This window comes from Solanum lycopersicum, chromosome 4 (genome assembly GCF_036512215.1).
Source record: "Solanum lycopersicum chromosome 4, SLM_r2.1".
Classification (NCBI taxonomy): domain Eukaryota; kingdom Viridiplantae; phylum Streptophyta; class Magnoliopsida; order Solanales; family Solanaceae; genus Solanum; species Solanum lycopersicum.
Genome location: NC_090803.1, coordinates 38,604,384 through 38,625,201, shown reverse-complemented (window position 1 = coordinate 38,625,201; position 20,818 = coordinate 38,604,384). Strand labels below are relative to the sequence as shown.

At 37.4% G+C, this 20,818-nt stretch overlaps 1 protein-coding gene and 1 long non-coding RNA gene across 2 annotated transcripts; both read right to left on the bottom strand.

Annotated features, from left to right (window-relative positions):
• Positions 1-441: 441 nt before the first annotated feature.
• Positions 442-15,115, bottom strand: LOC112941273 (uncharacterized). The gene is made up of 6 exons (XR_003246360.2): positions 15,041-15,115; positions 3,988-4,066; positions 2,738-2,797; positions 1,364-1,890; positions 1,002-1,273; positions 442-905 (listed from the first exon to the last, which is right to left on the bottom strand). It is a non-coding gene; the product is annotated as an uncharacterized lncRNA (long non-coding RNA).
• A 359-nt stretch (positions 15,116-15,474) lies between these two features.
• LOC101262807 (protein MODIFIED TRANSPORT TO THE VACUOLE 1) lies at positions 15,475-20,529 on the bottom strand. The gene is made up of 5 exons (XM_004237508.5): positions 20,081-20,529; positions 19,319-19,996; positions 18,999-19,154; positions 17,139-18,104; positions 15,475-15,908 (listed from the first exon to the last, which is right to left on the bottom strand). The coding sequence occupies exons 1-5, from the start codon at positions 20,285-20,287 to the stop codon at positions 15,867-15,869; spliced, it is 2,049 nt and encodes a 682-aa protein (XP_004237556.2). The 5' UTR covers positions 20,288-20,529; the 3' UTR covers positions 15,475-15,866.
• Between the last annotated feature and the right edge of the window lie 289 nt (positions 20,530-20,818).

Genomic DNA, 20,818 nt, shown 5'->3' with positions numbered 1-20,818 from the left:
TGTCAATATATAATCTGCCTGAAGACACCGACTAGACATATTCTCTTCACATGATATATAATGAAAGAAAATGAAATATGTTCTCATTGTTGTCTTACTCATTCTGATAAAGAAATACTCCAATTGTAGTTACTAGCTAGTTACCATAATTTAACATATACAAATTACATTATTCTGGTTCTTGTCATTTTTTTATTTTCAAGGAAACACAATCAAACCTCTGCTTGACGTGTAAAATTGTGTTCATATCAAGTGATCCATAAAATGGCATTTTGATACTTCAAAAAGATGATCAGTCCTTAGTTAGTTATAGTGTTTTCCTCTTTGGGGATATTGTTTTTCTTTGATGATGTTCTCGACTCTGGATGAATTATTTGTGCACACGTGCTAGTTTGTCGAAATTCTATGATATTTCTGTATCCTTGAAATGGTGGAATTATGTATATGCTATTATTTTTCATTTATTTATGCTGCATACGTTTATAACTTTCCGAGTTGCATACAATAAAATATCTAGATCACATTTCGATACTGAGTTTAATGAATACAAGCATAATATAATACCTTGGATAAGATGCATGCGAGAAATGAATAATAACACCCGTCCGTGGAACAATGTCCTCTCTACTCCCCATCTTTCATCACATTTTTCAGATTTGCAGCCTTCATGTTCCGGTTTTCCTATCAGAGATTTCCATTCTTGTATTGCCTCCTCATCAAGGATTACATTTGTTCTCAAGATCATTTTCTTTGTCACTAGGTGTTTCATCGTTTGAAACTTGTGCATCTTTCTTCTTGTGATTGATTTCAGGATTCTTTTATGTTTCACTATGAGTCCATTTTTACTGCTAGATGCTTGAAGCCTTGGTTTCTTGTGAACGCAAAGGCTGGCAGCCTTCCCTGGACTATCCTTTAGAAATTTAAAAGGTTACATCAAAGGAAAAATATAATTTCTTGTCAAATGCAATATTGAAAATCCAAGTAAGTTGTATAACCATTACCTTCGGTAGTAGAAACTTTTGGTGTTTGCCGCTTCATGTTCTGCAATTCCTGAAAGTATGGTAAAGCTGTTTTGCAGTTGTTATGTATCTAATTATTTTTAAATCGTCGATTGTACACCTATAATGTATAGTTTGTAGCATAGTTTGGATTAGAAACAGAAAAGATGCAAGTGGAACGACATTCGTAGTAAAACATTTGTCTGGACAGGCTTGTTATGCCTTTCAATGAATGGCTCAACTTTTTCACACTTGTTACGTCTTCTATGGTACACCTGCAACGAAAAGTAGTACCGTACTTTGGATCAGAAACAAATGAACATTTGCAGGATTGAGAAGTGAAGAAATAGGGAGAAAACTTTTACTTGGAGAGGGTTGGAAGGAACTTATAATGAACCAAGCTTTTCTAATGAGCTTTTTTCCGAGTCTTTGAAACTAGTGTTTTTCTTCTTCAACTGATGGAAAATAATTTAGTAATATAATCCAACAGACGAGATAATATGTATAATTCAATCTTAGGAACAAGCTCAATGTTGAGATAATTATTAAGCACAAAATCTAATATACTAGTTGACTTGGTTCATTAAGCAAATCAAAATTGAAGTCATTACCTGCACCCAAGAAAATTAGCCTTTCCTTTACTATTTTCCATTGACGACGAAAGTACCTTTCAACTGTCAAAATGCTCCTAATTAGTAAAGTAGAACAAAATAATCCCAACGATACAGAACCTCTCGAACATATTTGACTAATCTCCTGCTCCCGAACTAAGTATCTCCTTTCCTTTCCTTGGTCGAAGCCAATAAATATGATTCTTGGGAAAAAAAGACACTCAACTGATGAAATCCCAAAAGATTACAATAAAGTTTCTCTCGATCGCATGACAATAATGCTGCAACCAAACAATCAAGAATAGACATTCAAACTTGGTATCAGCCGGCAAGTAATATAAGTAGTACACAACTAGAAACCTCCACTTGATCTTAACTCAACTGGTAACTAATCTTTATGGAGGTGTATGGATAATCATGTTGTAAGTTGGAGTGTTCAACTAACACTCACACAATGGTGACAAGTTGCACTACATCCAAAGTAATCATTAGCGACAATTAATTCTTAATTGCTTCTATATATGTATTTTTACTAGCAGTTGAAACTTTTTATATATGTGCCAAAAGTCTTTAGCGACATTGATTCTAATGAGACTTAACTAATGCCGGTAACGACTTTATCACTCTTTATTAATGTCAATATTTATTGCCGCTAAAAGTCGTTTTTGTTATAGTGTTGATGTGTCTAAATTTGCATGCTCAAAAAATTGAATGTAAGTGTCTGTTTATGTATTATATCTTCATCAATTAAAGCACTCATAAAATTTGAAGCATGTGTTTTGAAACAATCAACCAACTTGTCACGACCCAATTTCTCGAGCCATGAAGGCACCTACTATAACCCACTAGTAGGTAAACCAAACCGTAACATAGAACAACATGAAATGGGTGTGAGGGTAGAAACTAAACAAGACTTAGCAAAATTACTATAACAACATAAGCAAACCAAAACTTAAATACAATTAAGGATCCCTCCCAGAACCTGGAAGTCACTAATACAGAGCTACCAACAAAACGAGTACAAGTCCCAACAGAGTACTAGCGAAACTAGACTGTCTCGAAAAGTAAAAGACAAGTCTTTATATAAACAGATGGAGACTGAAATCGTACAAAACGTCGTGTGCTCACCCCTGTCTCCAGACCAGAAATGCTCCAAACTCGATCAACGCTAGCTAGTGGTGCTCGGACCTGCATCACGAAATAGATGCTGAGTGTAGCATGAGTACCAAATAACAGGTACTCAGTAGGCATCACAGGCCGACCCAACTAGAAAAGTGAAGCAATATGAAAAGACGGAATCACATAACTAGAGGTCAAGAACGGAAGGCTAAGTAACACAGGAATGCACACGAGTGTATAAAGATCTAACTAAATTAATATAAATAAGCTAACTACACCTAACTGGACCCCCCCCCATAAGCCCAGAAGGTACACTTGTGCGCAAGTTTAAATAAAAACCCGAACAGACCCCCATAAGCCCGACGAGTACACAAAATAACTATAACTTAAGGAAAATAGAACTCAAGACCAAAGAACACCGAACGAAATAATAGAATATGACGGTACGGAAGTGGGGCCTTGAACTGGACGCTCACTAAAATTACATAAGTAGCCAATTGCAAAATATAAGTAACTGAGGTCGGACCTCTAACCGGATGCTCTACATACTTGAGGCCGGACCTCTAACCGGATGCTCTACATACTTGAGGCAGGACCTCTAATGGATGCTCTACATAAGTATGTGGATGGTCGAGGTCGGACCTTAAATTCGGATACCCGACAAAGATGTCGATATAACTATTGAAAAAGTCTTTATCTATCCATAATCATAAATATCCGTGGAACACCATCCAGACTTAGCTAATCAATATAAGTCCTTGACGCCGAATCGAAACTCAACTTTGAATCGCCTAGCGGAATTCATTGTCACTAACGTAACTCGAGAAGCCGTAACATCGAAAAAAATACGGATAACTGTCGTTGGAGCGAGATCATCTTCTATCTAAATACCAAACTATCAAACTCAAGTCTGCAACACCAGTCTACAAGGATTTAAGCCGGCCGAGAGACGTCGGGGCTAAACTAAGTCCTATCGCTTTTGAATCATGCATTTCTAAGGAAAAACCTAGTAAAACCTACACTAAGGCCCAACATACTTTTGATAACCAGTATCCAAACATACAAGTAATCCATATAGCAAAAAAGGTCAATTAATAACAATAATCATGCTCACAGTTACCTGATAATTCTCAGAAAAAGGCCAAAAATATGATTTTTAACACCTATGCATGATAAAATAACTACCCAATCCAAATCCCAACTAATCAACATGCATTCACATGTTCGAGTTCAATCTAAGAAGGAAAACTGTAGCCTACCTGAAGGCAGATCACGCGCGCTCTGAAAATCACTACCACGGAGCTTTTCCTTTCTGAAAGGCCTCAAAACATTGATACACTATAAAAATAGACTCACAACGTTATTACGGTCATTTAAACACTAAAATCGCATGAAACGAAGACAGGTCAATTTCGCGGTAAAAACGGAAAAAGTGGAATCCACGTTGAGAAATACAAAATTAACACCAAATAAAGGTCCTAAAAAACTCTTGGAACTTGTGTTTCAAAATGGAACACAATTCGGGACTCAAGACAGTCCCAACATGAACATGCAACCAAAAACCCAAATTCTACGCCAAAATCAGCAACAAGGGCAGCAGCTATTTACAAGAATTTATCAAAAATGAAGGTCCAACTGGCAAAACCAATCATACCACGACAATTCTCATGAAAAACCCCACAATATAGGCTCTTGAATCACTAGATTAGGACCTAAAATGGCCAAGAAATCACCTTCTAAAAGTTTTCCAAAAGTAGAGATCGAAAATGAGCTATGACAGAAGTTAAAACACAAAATCTACCTCAAATCAGGTCCCAAATCAAATTCCAAGCTCACCAATACGTTGCCCTTGAAAAATCTCACAACTTAGCCTTTTGAATTGCCCAATTTGGAGTTCTATATCTCAATATATCAAAATTTTAAAGTAAAACATAAAGGCTGAAAATTGGGCTTTTATAAGGACGAAGTTGGTCGCTAATAAAACGAGAAATCTGGTTGTTAAAATTCTAAATTCTAGTCGTTAAAGGGCTGCACCAGATTTCAGCTTTGTCTAATTTCTACAAAGTCTTCGACGAGTGCTCGGAATTCGTTCGGAACCTGATAAAAATAAAATAGATATGCTACCCTACCAAAGTCGACATTCTGGACTCAATGGCGTAGTCAAAATTTCCATCACAGGTCATCTCGATAAAATGTGGGTCCCACTTCCATGGGCCATTTTAAGTCAAAAATCACAAAAGGGCTCGGAAAAATATCAAAAACCTCAGAACAAGAAAGAAGGGTCAAACTAGACCAAACTTGACATTTTGGAGTTGACCGCGCTGACGGAATCTCATCCGAGCGCGTTGACTCAGAATGTTATCTAAAGTTAAACTTAGCCTTTAACTTCAAGTTAAAATGCCTAATCACACCAACTCACACTAAAAACTATGGGAGTCATGTCAATAATGCTACTAGCCTAAAATGACCCTTCCGGAACTAATGGAATCGTCAGAATTGGATTCCGATGTCATCTTCTTGAACTTTTGATCGAAAATAATCTTTCAAGGTTCATAAGCTCCAAAAATACTAAAGCTCACACAATAATCAAACGAAAAACCATGTGATCGATCTGTCAGTCCCAGCAAGTCATAAATAACTTGGGATTGCTGTAGGAACGCTCTAAACGATGCATAGAAGATAAAACACTAAAAATGACAAGAAGGGTCATTACAATATCCACTACTAAAAAGGACTTTCGTCCGCGAAAAGTAAGCTTCAAGAAGTACCTGAAGGCTCAAACAAGCCGAGAAACTGCTCTTGCATCTCCTGCTCGGTCTCCCAGGTAGCCTCCTTGACTAAACGATGCCTCCAACGGACCTTAAAAATAGGAATGACTCTTGAGCGCAATTCCCTCACATCTCTGGCTAGGATGGCAACTAACTCTTCTACAATTGTCAAACGATCATCCAAATCAACTGCATCATACTGGAGAACATGGAACTCATCAGGAATATATCAGTGTAGCATCGAGACATGGAAAATTGGGTGGATGACTGAAAATGCTGGAGGTAGGGCCAACTCATAATCAACCTTCCCAACTGTCTGAAGTATCTCAAAAGGCCCAATGTACATGGGGCTAAGCTTACCCCGCCTCCCAAATCTCATCACACCCTTTATGGTCGACACAGAGAGGAATACCCGATCACCAACAGAGAATCTCAAAGGTCGACGCCTTCGATTCGCATAACTCTGGTGCCTACTCTGAGCTGTCCTGATTCTATCCTGAATCACTCTCACCTGCTACAAAGCCTCCTGAATTAAATCTGTACCTCACGGCCTAGGATTTGTACACTCTAACCAGCCCACTGGAGAGCGACAACGCCTACCATAGAAGGCCTCAAACGGGGCCATTTGAATGCTAGAATGGTAGTTGTTGTTATACGCAAACTCCGCCAAAGGCAAGACTGGTCCCAATGACCACGAAACTCCAAAACATAAGCCCGTAGCATGTCCTATGCCTAAATAGTGCTCTCTGACTGGCCATCAGTCATATTCGTGAGGCTACAGGATGTGTTTAGGAAGATATGTATTTTGTTTCAAATTTGTGTCGGGTGTGTCTTGTTTGTTTATTAAAACCTCAGTTGTTTCACTCTATTAGGGTATGTCTTGCACGCGAGGTGGTGCGTTCGGGGGATATGCACCCGGAGCACCAGCTTGGGGTAGACATCAACCTCGAGGTCGAGGTAAGGCCGCAACACAGGCCCGGGATAGGGAGGAGGATCTTCATGCAGCATATGTACCACCATAGCTAGTGGGGTCGGGGCCAGCCCAGCCACCACCCGCACCAGTTGCAGCAAATGATCTTCATTCCCTCTTGACTCAGATACTAGCAGCTATTGGGGATAGGAGACAGGCATCAGCCGCAGTAGTACCAGCACCAGCCCCAGCGCTGCAAGTTCAGCCGCCACCAGTTCATGTGGCCGCCCCACCAGACTTAGAGGTTAGAGAGATGCCACTGCGGGATAAGAAGATGTTCAAGGTATTTCAGAGGTTGGCACCACCTATATTCTCAGGGGCGATTGGGGAGAACGCTCACGAGTTCCATCTCACTTGCCAGGAGCAGTTACATTCATTAGGCCTCTTAGAGTCGCGAGAAGCTGACTTTACCTCTCATCAGTTCTGTGGGACATCCAGGAGTGGTGGCGCACGTATCAAGAGTCTAGACCAGTTCGATCTCCTCCTATATGTTGGCGTGAGTTCTCAGAGTCTTTCTTGGCCCGATTCATGCCACAGAGCGTCAGAGATAGGCTTAGTGATCAGATCTCTAGATTGGAGTTGGGCTTTATGACCGTTTCAAAGTATGAGGTGAGGTTCCATGAGCTGTCTCAACATGTTACTATGATCCTGCCCACAGAGGAGAGATAGTTCGTTGTTTTGTATGTGATTTGCGATACCGTTTGAGGGTTGACACATAGCATATGGTTTCAGCTGGCCGTTCTTTTCTTGATGTGGTCGATCATGCCTGATCCTAGGAGCATATTCATTGTGAATCCCAAGGGGACAGCGATAAGAGGGCACGCTACCAGGGCAGCTATAGCAGGTCTCATATTAGGGGGAGGGACTCATATGATAGGCCCCGTAAGAGGTTCCAGAAGGGTCATACCAGGCGGCATGACCTGCTTCTGAGGGAGGCAAATATCAGCAGAGTGGTCCTAGTACATGCCAGATTTGAGGGGATCAGATTCTTTTCCTTCATGCCGCGGCCAGGTTACTACAGGGCGTTAAGCTTTGGGGTATTATGATTATGGTGCTCTTGACCATAGGTCTAGAGAATGCCCCCGGAGAGGTCGGAGGCGATTCTACCAGCTCCACCTACATTTAGACCAGTTTCAGTCGTGTCTTCTCCGGTTAGAGAAAGTGGTCAGGTTCAGGACCGTCGAGAGAGTCGACAGGATACCAGGGTGGAGCTCGGGGAGGTAGGTCAGGTGGTAGACCGAGTTCACCAGGAAGAGGTGCTCAGGGCCATTTCTATGCAGCCCCGGCAAGGGCAGCGGCTGAGGCATCTGACAATGTCATCTTAGGTATTCTCTTCTTATGCCATCAGCCTGCTACAATATTATTTGATACAGGGTCCACATTCTCGTATGTATTTATTTATTTTGCTCCCCGATTGAGTATGAGGTCCAAGTCTTTGGCAGAGCCAGTTCATGTTTCGGCCCGCTAGGTGAGTTCTTAGTAGTAGATCATGTTTGCGATCTTGCTTACTGACTATCCTGGGTTATGATACTAGAGATGATCTTATTATGCTAGATATGATTGATTTTGATGTGATTTTGGGCATTGACTGGTTATCCCCCGTATAATGTGCTCTTGGATTGCTATGCCGAGACTGTTACCTTATCTATGCCTGATGTTCCCCCGGTGTCGTGGCAGGGTGCTTATAGTCACACACCGATGGGGATCATCTCTTTTATTCGAGCTAGGCGGTTGGTTGCTTCTGGGTGTTTAGCTTATTTGGCCCACATCTAAGATGTGAGTCGGGAGGGCCCTTCAGTTGACTCAGTTCATGTGGTTAGATAGTATGCAGATGTGTTCCCTACAGAACTACCTAGCCTACCCCCAAAGCGTGACATTGATTTTGCCATATATTTGGAGCCCGGAAACCGTTCTACTTCTATTTCGCCTTATCGGATGGCTCCGGCAGAGCTTAGAGAGCTCAGTGTTCTGTTAGAGGACCTCTTAGGAAAGGGGTTAATTCGTCCGAGTGGATCGCCTTTTGGTGCTCCTGTTCTTTTTGTGAAAAAGAAGGATGAGACATTAAGGATGTGCATTGACTACAAGCAGCTAAACAAGGTGACGGTGAAGAACCTTTAAGCTGTGCCTCGTATAGATGATTTGTTTGATCAGCTTTAGGGTGCCGTCGTATTTTCTAAGATTGATTTGAGGTCCGGGTACCATCAGCTGAGGATTAGAGCAGCAGACATCCCTAAGACCGCATTTAGGACTCGTTACAACCATTATGAGTTCCTTGTGATGTCTTTTGGGTTGACTAATACCCAGCCGCATTTATGGACTTGATAACACGTGTGTTTAGGCCATACCTTGATTCATTTGTTATCATCTTCATTGATGACATATTGGTATACTCGCGGAGCCGGAGTGAGCATGAGCACCATTTGAGGATAGTGCTCCAGACTTTGAGAGATCAGCGGCTTTATGCCAAGTTCTCAAAGTACGAGTTTTGGCTTGCGTATGTAGCATGCTTGGTACACATGGTGTCCAAGAAGGGTATTAGGGTTGATCCGACGAAGATTGAAGCTATTCGTGGTTGGGACTGACCAACTTCTGTTAATGAGGTTCGTAGCTTTGTCGGGTTAGCAAGTTACTACAGGCATTTTATTGAGGGATTTTCTACTATTACAGCTGCTTTGACTCGGTTGACTCTCCATGATATTCCCTTTGTCTTGTCGGAGGAGTGTGAGATGGGCTTTCTGAAGCTCAAGGAGTTGCTTACTAGCGCTCCTATATTGACTCTTCCGATTAAGGGCGAGGTTTCACGATTTATCGTGACGCGTCTGCTGTTGGTGTGGTTTGTGTATTGATGCAGTAGGGTCGGGTTATTTTGTATGTGTCGAGACAGCTTAAGTTCCATGAGCGCAACTATCCCACCCATGACTTGGAGTTGGCGGCAGTAGTTTTTGCGCTTAAGATTTGGAGACACTACTTGTATGGAGTTCGATGTGAGATCTATACCGACCACAGGAGTCTTCAGTACATCATGAGCCAAAGGGACCTTGATTCGAGGAAGTGTCGTTGGATTGAGCACCTGAACGATTATGATCTCTCCATTCTCCATCATCCGGTCAACGCGAACATGGTAGCAGATGCCTTGAGCCTGAAGGCGGTAAGTATGGGTAGTCTAGCCTTCTTATCTGCAGGTGAGAGACACTTGGCTTTGGACATTCAGTTTTTAGCCAATAGCATAGTTCGATTAGACATCTCAGATTCTAGACGAATCTTGGGTTATATGGGAGTTCAATCTTCTTTGCATGATAGGATCCGTGGTTGTCAGTTTGAATATAAGGCCTTGGGGTCCCTTAGAGATTGAGTGTTAGCGGGTGACGATGATCAGGCTACCTTAGATCCTGATAGAGTGTTGAGAGCCGTCGGTCGCATCTATATCCCAAGAGTTGGAAATTTGACACAGTTGATACTTTCTGAGGCTCATGAGTGTAGATATTCTATCCATCCGGGTACAGAAAAGATGTATCGTGATTTGAGACAGCATTACTGGTGGAGTGGCATGAGATAAGATATTGCTGACTTTATTTCTGTTGCTTGTGCTGTCAGCAAGTAAAGGCTTAGCATTTAAGGCCTGCTGGGTTATAGTAGGTGCCTTCATAGCTCGATAAATTGGGTTGTGACTAGGAGTGGCAGGGGGAACGAGCTATCCCGCCCCGGCCCGCGTCCCGACCCAACCTGTGTCCTGCCCGGCACATCCCTTTATGTTTAGGAGGTTTAAGGGGTGGGGGATGAGGGGACCAGTCAGAGGCCGGTTCACCCCTGCGTCCCGGTCGACCCGGCCCGGTTGAACCGATCGGTTCACAGTATCCCCTCTATTTTATTTTATTTTATTAATTTTGAAAAAGTTACCATTTTATTCCATTGGGGAAACGGCTAGTGCCCCCCCCCCAACTGATTTTTGCCACTTTTGTGTTCCCAAACACCCCTTACCACCCCCCCTACTTTTAAAACTTTTTTTAAAACCCCTAAGTTATAATAATTATACTTTAACCTATTTTTAATATTATAAATACACCTATCCTCTACTATTTCTTACAAAATCATCTATTCTTATTTCTCTTATCTATTTTTCTATATCCTCTCAACTCTCAAGTGTCAATCTTAATTTCTATTCAATTTTAATTCTCATATTATTATAATCGATATATTTTTAATTTTCAATTCATCTTTTTCATATTATTTAAATATATAAAATTATATTATCTCATATTTGTTATCATGTGTTGGTTGAAGTTTCAGATTAAAAGTTAAAACAAACCACAAGCTTCAGCAATCGGTTTAATGTCTGCTATTAACGCAGACGTTTGGTACATTCGTTTCATAATATTTATATCTTATTTTTTATCTTTATTTTTGTGTTATTATTATTTTTATATTATACTTTATATATAATTAAGTATGAGTTTTAGCAAAAAAAATAGCGGTAAAGGAAAAGAGAAAGCACAAGATAAAGAAGAAAGTAGACTTTTTAAATTATTTAATTTTTGTAAAAACAATAGTAAAGAAAAAAAGAGTAGTAAAAGTGGTGGTACCTTATCTAAATCAACGAGTAGAGTTAGATTTAACATACATAATTCTACTTATGTTGATGATACTCCTTATGATATTGCTTCAAATGTTCAACTCGATCACGAAAGTTTAGAATGACGTTATGGTAATGTTAATCCTAATGTTGATGAAAATTCAGGTGAAGAAGTAGAAGCTGATTTGGGAGAAGAGGAGTTAGAAGAAACACCTACTTGTCCGATGACAGAAGTTCCAAATGAGACTATCAATTTATCGGAGCAAAATTTTGGACATCCACCCCTTATACCTCCCACAAGGGCGAAGGTGAAGTATCAACGCCCTAAACTTCTATTGTGTGGCAATTTATGACTTTCGATAAAGAAAATAATGTTGCTGTTTGTAATAAGTGTAAGCAACCTTTTAAACATAAACAAGGTGGGGTCAAGGTGGAACGGGGGAATTAAATAGACATTTGTTATCTTGTGTACCGATTCAATATGAAGACACTAAACCATTAGCCAGTAGAAAAAAAGGAATTTCAATTAATGAATTTGATATTACCAGTAATGCATCGATAGGGGCTTCTAACATGGTTCAAGGAACATTAGATCCTTTTAACCACGTTGGTCCAATAACACAACGTAAATATAATAAGGAATTAGATCGGGAAAATTTAGCTAAAATTGTTTTTGTTTGTGGTTTGCCTCATAGTTTTTCTTCAAATCCCGGTGCTATTGAATATATTCAACAAACTTATAATCCAGATTATAGAGGCTTTTCAAGAAATACTGTTAAATCTGTTGTTTTTGAGTTTCAAGGTAAACATTGTCAATTTCTTTGATGTATATTTAGCATATTAGATAGTAGAGTGTCTATAACTTCAGACATGGGTCGTACTGTTAATGAAAATGATTATTTAACTGTTACTGCACATTGGATTGATCATAATTGAAATTTACAAAAAAAAATATTATAATTTATAAGTATGTATAGAGAAAAAAACCTGGTGCATATTTAGCTTCAAATATTTTAGATTATTAAATTATTATAGAAAAAATAATGGCTGTCGCATTAGATAATGCATCTAATAATACAAACGCTGCTAAAATGTTAAAAGTTAGATTCTGTCCAACTGACAATAATGTTTTTCATGTTAGATCGGTTGCACATAAATTAAATTTAGTTGTACAAGATGGTATTTCATTATTTGATTGTGGTAGCGTTAAAATTGAATATGATGTTACCTGAATTTTTCGTACAAACAGTGTTGCTTGAATTAGGTAATTTAATGAGCGTTGTTTACTTTGTGAATTGTCACCTAGAAAAATTCCAAAACATATTAAAACAAGGTGGAATTCTCTTTATGAAATGATTCCGGTTGCTTACATATATAGAAGACCCATACAAATGGTTTTTAATGCTCATAATGCTGACCTATTAGATAGAATTTGTGATGAAGATTGGGAAGAAACTAATGAACTATTACAATTTTTAAGACTTTTTTATGATGCTACTACCATGTTTTCTGGAATTTATTATACTACTATTTCATCCGTATTAATAAATATTTGTGCTCTTACAATTCAATTTTGTAAATATTAAAAAATAGATAAATTTAGAGTTGCAATTAAAGATATGATTGAAAATTTTAAAAAATATTTCTTTCCTATTCCTCAAGTTTTTTTTAACGGCTACTTTACTTCATCCTGCTTATATATTACAAGGTGTGCAAGGCCCTGTTGACACTTTTTATGAAATTTTAGAAATTTTATCGAAAGAAATTTCAAATTGTCAAACGTGTAAGTCTAGCATAAAAGTAGAAGCAAAACTGTTGTATGAAAAATATAGAACTACGGAAAATTTTCAAGGAGAAGTTGGTCAAACTTCTAATGTTGAGATTAATTTTTCACTTCCAATTTCAACTTATATGTGAGGTATTCTTGGTCTTAATTTTATTAACCGTGATGATTTTGAAGAATATTTTAATCAATCTTTAGAAATATTGGAAATCAAAGATGGCAATGAAGATTTATTAGGATGGTGGAGTAGGTGAACCGATGCATTTCCAACTTTGATCTAAATGGTTCGTGATGTTCTAGCTATTCAAGCTTCATCAGTTGCATCGGTGGCTGCTTTCAGTGCGGCAAGGTTTCAAATTGGTTATCATAGACATTCATTGGCGGAAGACAGTTTTGAAACAACAATTTTATTTAGAGACTGATGCAATGCCGAAAGGAGGAATAACAATTTGCCAAAGTCAAGTAAAAAACAAGCAAGTTGGATCAAAACACAAACTGAATGCAGTGATGATGAATTAGAGGCACAAGTATTTCTAGCAAGTTTGCCAACACCGGAGGATATCACCATCGATATGATGTGACAATTAAAATTAAATTTTAAAGGAGAAAACAAATATTTTTAGATTATATTCGAGAACTAATTGAAAGAGAACTCTTCCTAGAAGGTGGCTATGTAATATTAGTTACTTATCTAATATATGTAACAAATATTATTATTACGTATGAGAACTTATTGAAACCGAACCCTTCCTAGAAGGTAGCTGCGTAGATTAGTTACTCCACTAATATTTGTTAATTGTAACTTTTAAGTTCTATTGAATAAATTTGAAGGTTTTAACTTTTGTTCAAGTTTTTTTTATACAATTATTGTTTTGCATTTTAATTTTAATATATATAATTAAATATCTACTAAAGTACTAAACTAACTTTAAAATACTTAATTAAAGTTTACAATTTACATTACTTTAAAATATTTAAATTAAAAATTTAAACCCCTCAAATTTGAAATTTATAACTGAAAAGTTGAAACATGAATCTTGAAATTTGAAAATTAAAACTTTAAATTTGAAAATTTATTTTGATATTTGAAAATTAAAAATTAAATTTACAATTTATTAGCTAAGGATGTATAATTTCAATACAAATATATAAGTATGTAAAAACAAAAAAAATCCCACGTCCCGTCCCGTCTCGTCCCCCCAAATCCCATTCTATCCCGTATATATAGTGGGACGGGATGTTACCTATTTTTGTCCCCCTAATCCTTGTCCCCCCAATCCCGGTCCCGATCCAAATTCCCTCTCCCCGTCCCCCGTCCCATCCCGTCTCCATTCGTCCCATCCCCCAGTCCCCTTCCCTGTCCCCTTGCCAGCCCTAGTCGTGACAAGTTAAATTGTAATGACCCTTCTTGTCTTTTTTAGTGTTTTATCTTCTGTACATCGTTTAGAGAGTTTCTACAACTATCCCAAGTTATTTATGACTTGTTGGGACTGACAGATCGGTCACATGGTCGTTCGTTTGATAATTGTGTGAGTTTTAGTATTTTTGGAGCTTATGAACCTTGAACGATCATTTTCGATCAAAGGCTCAAGAAGATGATATCAGAATCCAATTCTGACGATTCCATCAGTTCCGAAAGGGTCAATTTAGGCTAGTAGCACTATCGACATGACTCCCAAAGTTTTCATTGTGAGTTGGTGTGATTAGGCGTTTTAACTTTAAGTTAAAGGCTAAGTTTGACTTTAGTCAACATTCTGAGTAAACATGCTCGAATGAGAATTCCTTCAGCGCGGCTAGCTCCGGAATGTCGAGTTTGGTCTAATTTGACCCTTCTTTCGTGTTCTGAGCTTTTTGATATTTTTTGAACCCTTTTGTGATTTTTGAATTAAAATGGCCAATGGAAGTGGGACCCACAATCGAGATGACCTTTGATGGAAATTTTGACTGCGTCATTGAGTCCGGAATGTCGACTTTGATAGGGTAGCATATCTGTTTTATTTTTATCAGGTTCCGAACGAATTCCGAGCACCCGTCGAAGACTTTGTAGAAATTAGACAAAGCTGAAATCTGGTGCAGCCTTTTAACGACCAGAATTTGGTCACAATCAAACTTGAATAGTAATACTGTTTTATACTAACATGACAGAATTCTGAATTGAAAACTAATCAATTTCATGAAGCCTCAAATTAAGTAATAGCAGAGTCAAAATTGGAGTGCTTACTGTGTTGAAAGTGAGATGCAGCCTCTGAACCCTTTACGATGTTGAAATTTCAGAATTTCTTTATCTGAGGTTTAACTTAAAAGAGAAAAAAAGAAGCTGTGTCATCAGAAGTGATACATGCAATATGGACTTAAACTAAAATATGGATTCTCTATTCTATTTTTTGTGACATCATTTGACTTGACATGATATTTAAAAAGAAAAAACTAGTCATACTTATAGTCTAAAACATTTTATATATTTGTATAGTTAAAAAGGACAAAATGAAAATTTTCAAATTTTATTGTTTCTAATTATAAAAAGATCATATTCGTTTTTGGATAAGGTAAAAAAAAAGAGTACCTCGTAAATAGGACAGAGGGACTAAATGTATCCAAACGTATAAGATAAAAAGTTAAAAAATTGCCAAAAGAAAACATTGTAAATACAAAAAATAAATCACAATTTACCTTTCATTTATTTCTTGTCATAATTTGCCATATTTCTCATATTATAGAGTTTTAGTTTTACAACAGAGATGGGAATAAAAGAATAACATGAGAGACACCAAAGAACGTCATCCAATAATTATCGTAATATCAGAATACAACACCTCTAAAACCCTTGCAGCACTCCATTTCCGAAGGCAATGACATCCAAACATTTGTTCATCAGGTAAAGCTAATACTCATTATTGGGCAGAAAAGAAGAAAAAAAATAGTTGGTCTTTTCACACTGACAGCACTGCTCTTAAAGGAACTTTACAGATTAAATTCGTGCTTCAAATTGTGTATAGCTACTACATATTATAAGCAATGTATTCTTATTTGCTTTGAATGATTACCATTCAAATCACCCTCTTTGGATCACGAGCTGCAGCCAAATGATCCTGCAAAAAAAACACCATGGGAACAAAGTTACATACAAGAGTCACAAAACAGGTCCTAAAATGAAGTCATCTAGTCTTTTCAAGTGCCCTGCCGTTCACAAACTTACAACATACACAAAAATAAATGAAATACAGAAGCTCTAGAATGAGGCATGCATCTATAACATATTAAAAGAAAAGGATAAGCAGATTATAAAAGGGAAAAGGCTCAAAAATGCCTTGGTCCAAAAATGTTAATGCCGTCAATATTTTGTCCAAAAATGTCCTTATTGTTCAATGAATGAAGATTATAATGAACAAGAAAATATACTTTATAATAAAATACTTGTAAAAATAAAATTATATTAGTTATTTTAGACTGCTCATGAGCACACCACTTTCTATGTCAAATGGACAAAAAAAATGATGTGATTATATCTATTCAAAATTGTTTAGTGAGGTAATAGGACAGTTACAAAGTTAAAGTGTCCTTTTAAAAATTCGGCAGAGCTCCAGTACTGGCTCTCTGTCTTTTCTCTAACATAATCTTTTTCTAATAATGTTTTATAAAAAAAATTAGCAATTCTTTATCTTACTTCAGTTCAGAAAAAAATAAAAATGTTTCTTATTTTATCATCATTATTTTTTAGTGTTATATAAAAATAAATGAATGATGGAGATATAATATGATGCTCTATATATGACACATATTATTATTTGTCAAAGGTACCTAAAGTTATTTTATTTTAATTGACAAAATGAGAATAAAAAGAAAAATAATATCTCCTACATTTTTATCAATGAAAACAAGAATAGTGTTCATTAATAATATTTTAATTAGAAAGAAGATGTTTAAAAAGAAAAAAATGATGTATTTATTCGGAAAAGGGCATTTTTGACCCATTTTGTAACTATGGGACATTTCTGGACTGCAAGGGCATATTTGAATAGAAGTATTAAAGGTAAGACCATTTTTTAGCCAAACTATAAATAAAGGACAATTTTGTTCCTTTCACATAGTTTATGGACATTTCTGACCCTTTCCCCATTATAAAATGCAGACAACTTCCATATCACCACAAGAACAAAGGCGTAGGACCACCTCTTTTTTTATTTTTGGAGGTTTGGAAGAGCATAGATAAAGAATTGTTAATGGCAACCTTTAATGTCAGGGGCACCTAAAGGCAGTCGCAATTTAATGCAGATTCAAAACAATAACAGAAAATGGAGGTGCACAAGACCCAAACTTACCGAGATAAAATCGAATGCCTTTGTATCTTCTTTCTTCGAAGTGTTCATCAAGGAAGTAGGAGTTTGCTTAGAAATGCTAGCATTGAAGATATCGGGGAGAGCTGAACCATAAACTTCAGCAGAATCAGCAGCATGACTAGCACTAGTGGATGAGTGCATGCTCCCTAATTGCTGATAACTGGAAAGCGTTGCAAGGAGTTGCTGCTGAGCAAAAATGTTTCCCATAGCATTATAGTTTAGAGCCTGAGGAGCAAATGATGGATTCAACACGAAGCCAGGAGGCAAGTTATACTGCATAGAACCCAAAGGAAACATGGGATTTGCATTAACTCCACCAGCCTGGGAGGAAAGTATGCTATTCATGACATCATTAGAAGCGTGATGACAAGGGTCAATAGTGGGCTCTTGAAATATATTCTGATAGGGGGTTGCCCCTGAGCTGCCATTCTGCTCCATGGATGACTCATTCCCATTCAAAGAGAGACTATTCATTAAATCAGGAACATCCTTTCTAGAATTATTGGGCTCCCGAGGAACTTCAACACTGGAACCAAAGATATCAAACAGTTCAGGTCCATTTCTATTATTCACCGAATGGATTTCAGTAGCATCTGATTTGTCAACCGTCATTCCAGAAAAGAGATCAGCTTCAGGCGCTTTCTCATTACTGATGTGAAAAGAAACATCAGCAAAGGGGTCATCATCATTTTTCTTTTGGCTGGAACTAAAGCTGCTGCCCGATTTGTCTCCAAATAGATCATCCATCAGAGGGGTGGCAGAGGTGGATGCAATCTTTATTCCTTCACTACTCTGCATATTTGTTAAATTATCTGTTCCAAACAGATAATCAGAATTGTCTGTGTCTATCAAGTCAGGCATCTGGACAACAGGGTTACAAGCATTTGCTGACCTATCTACATGAGCCACAGCATCAGCTGTTTGTCCATCATTCAGAAGACTTAAGACCTGCCCATATTCATCACATGACTTCAACTAGGGAAGATACATAATGCAATCATACATTTGTTGCAAGATGCCAAAATATGCACATTAAATGTTTTTTTCCTTTTCCTTCTGAAGCTGAGATGTATAACCCAAACTCTGCAAGAGACTTGTTTAAATGCCCGCCATTCACACCTTTATGGATCTGATGTCAGAATCACAATGGTGCATGACATGGAGGATCATGAGATAATTTGTTCTCCTAGTCATCTCTTTTACCTAGAATTTTATATTTTTTGGTCAAATAAATTAGGTATCATCACCTTTAATTGTTCCACTGGATTAACAGTTTTCTGTATCATTTCTCTACTTTTTTTATGACAAGGGAAACCCGCAGCCGCTACACGTTGGGTGTGCACAAGGTAAAACCCCGCTCTTATGCAATACCTCGCAAACTACATAGGAGAGGTAACCCGCACTAGGCATGCCCGGTGCGACGAGCTCCATTTTCTCTAGTTTTTTCTGAGCAGAACGATGAGATTTGAGTGTATACCCACCTTATAATATATAACCTAAGCTACAAATCTGATCAATGGCAATCAACCTTTAAACTTATAGTTACCCACTATGTGAAAGATATACAATTATCAAGTATACATGCAGATTTTGAAAATGAAACTAGAAGGCATAGAAGCAGGGACCTATAAAACCTAGAAGAATATAAGTGTGAACATAATATTAGAGCACCATGTGATAAATGCAAATTGGAGTTTCTTTTTTTCTCTCCCTCGGTGTCTTTCTCTCCATGTCTTCTCTTTAAAAAAACATTAATCTTTGCACTAATATTTGTGTATGTGTTTCTTCATTTCTATAAGAGGACGGCAAATAAATGCAGAGTGTTCATCTTGGAAATCTTACTTTGTTTGCTTTTTCTCTTAATGATGCTTGGGGAGATTCATAGCATTTTACCACAACATCTCTATTTTCAGTGAAATAAGATGCCATAGTACCAAAGTGAGCATCATCTTTTTTCCTCAAGATGGCCTCGAGGACACAGATTGCTTTCACACGAACCTGGCATAAAAGAAGACCAAGTAAAAATATGTGAACTAGTTTGAGATCAACATTAATTAGCAGAGTCTATCAGTTCAAATAAAAAAAAAGTTTGCAGTGTCAAATAAAGAAGATAAATGCGTGAGTATCTGAGCAACTTTTGAAATTCTAAGCAACAGACAAACCTGCCACGAAGGTGATTGCAGCTTTGACTCAAGGGCATGAGTCAAAGCCAAGGCATCTAATTTTGAAGCCTCGAGAAGGAAGACCTGAAGTGCATCCCGAGTTGGCTGCAGACGAACTCCACCGGAGGTTGCAATAGTTTCTAATAACCTGTCTTCTCGGGTCTTTTCAGCAGAATGTGGCTTGGTTGTTGTTTCAGTGTGAGTCCAAGTTGCAGAAGCAGGATTTGTTGAAAAGCGAGAAGTATGATTGTGAGAAGTGTCAGGTTGAGTTGTCAATGAGCTCTGAAGATTTGGACTTGTATAAGTTCCAGTATCATTCTTTTTGAGAGGAGGAGATTGTGTAAGAGTATTAAGTCCTTGTTTAATTGTAGCACCAACAACGTCACTGAGGAAAGACCTCTTATCATCATGAATTTCATAACTGGTATTACCAAAGCCTTGTATTCTGCCACCAAGATTTAGATTTTCTGTGGGAGGTTTAGTGTCTTGTGAAGAAAATAGAGCAGATAATGCTTCCTGCGCTGTTTCACGGACTGCTTTATTGAGTGCATCAGCCTTCAAAGGGTCGGGTTGACCTTTGTAGTGAATTAACTGGCGTATAGCGACTGAATTTCTTTGCATCTCCCTTGTGAATTCTGGACAAGATTTTCCGACAGCATATTTGATCACTCTGAGAGCCTGCATACATACATAAATAAATAAATAAATAAACAAGGTTGTATGTAACAAAGAAATAAAGAGGGAATAGAAGATATGTGTTACCTTTTGCTTGACAATTGGGGATTTGTGTTGGAGACGTTTGAGGATGAATTCAGATACTTCTTTAACAATAGAGGAATGTGAGGATCTAAGCAACTCACAAATCTCCTCCAATTTGTAAACAGGCGTCACTTTATCTTCATCAGAGGTCGCTCCATCGATCATCCGTGACCTCCAATACGACTCTACCGCCCTCCTGCTTGAATCCATTCAACAATTTCAGATCTGATCTCCAAATCTACTTTTAGGGTTTTTCACCCAACCCAACCGACCTCCACAATTTTATTATTATATTATTATTCTCTACACCTCCATTTTCGCCTTCATTTTTCTATATTATCATATAATATAATATTATAAATAAAATATAAAATTTAATTTTCTTTTCTCTTTCTATTTAATTTTTTAATTTAATAAAGAATACGTTTCACATTTATTTTAGGGAAAATTATACAAACTCACAAACATTTAGTTTATAATCTATATAATTAGGTACTATAGCTACACTCTAAAATATTATAATTTGTGGCTACATAGTTTTTAATTCTTGTCATTCGCTTGATTTGTATAATTCGTTTGTTGATTTTATAAATAAAGAATTTTGTATATGATTTATGAAAATTGATATACATATTTGTATATTGACAAGCGAAAAAACTCCCAAATGTATAAATACAGAATTTATATATGCTTACCATATTTGTATATTCGTAAGCAATAGACAAATAGAAATCTGAATAA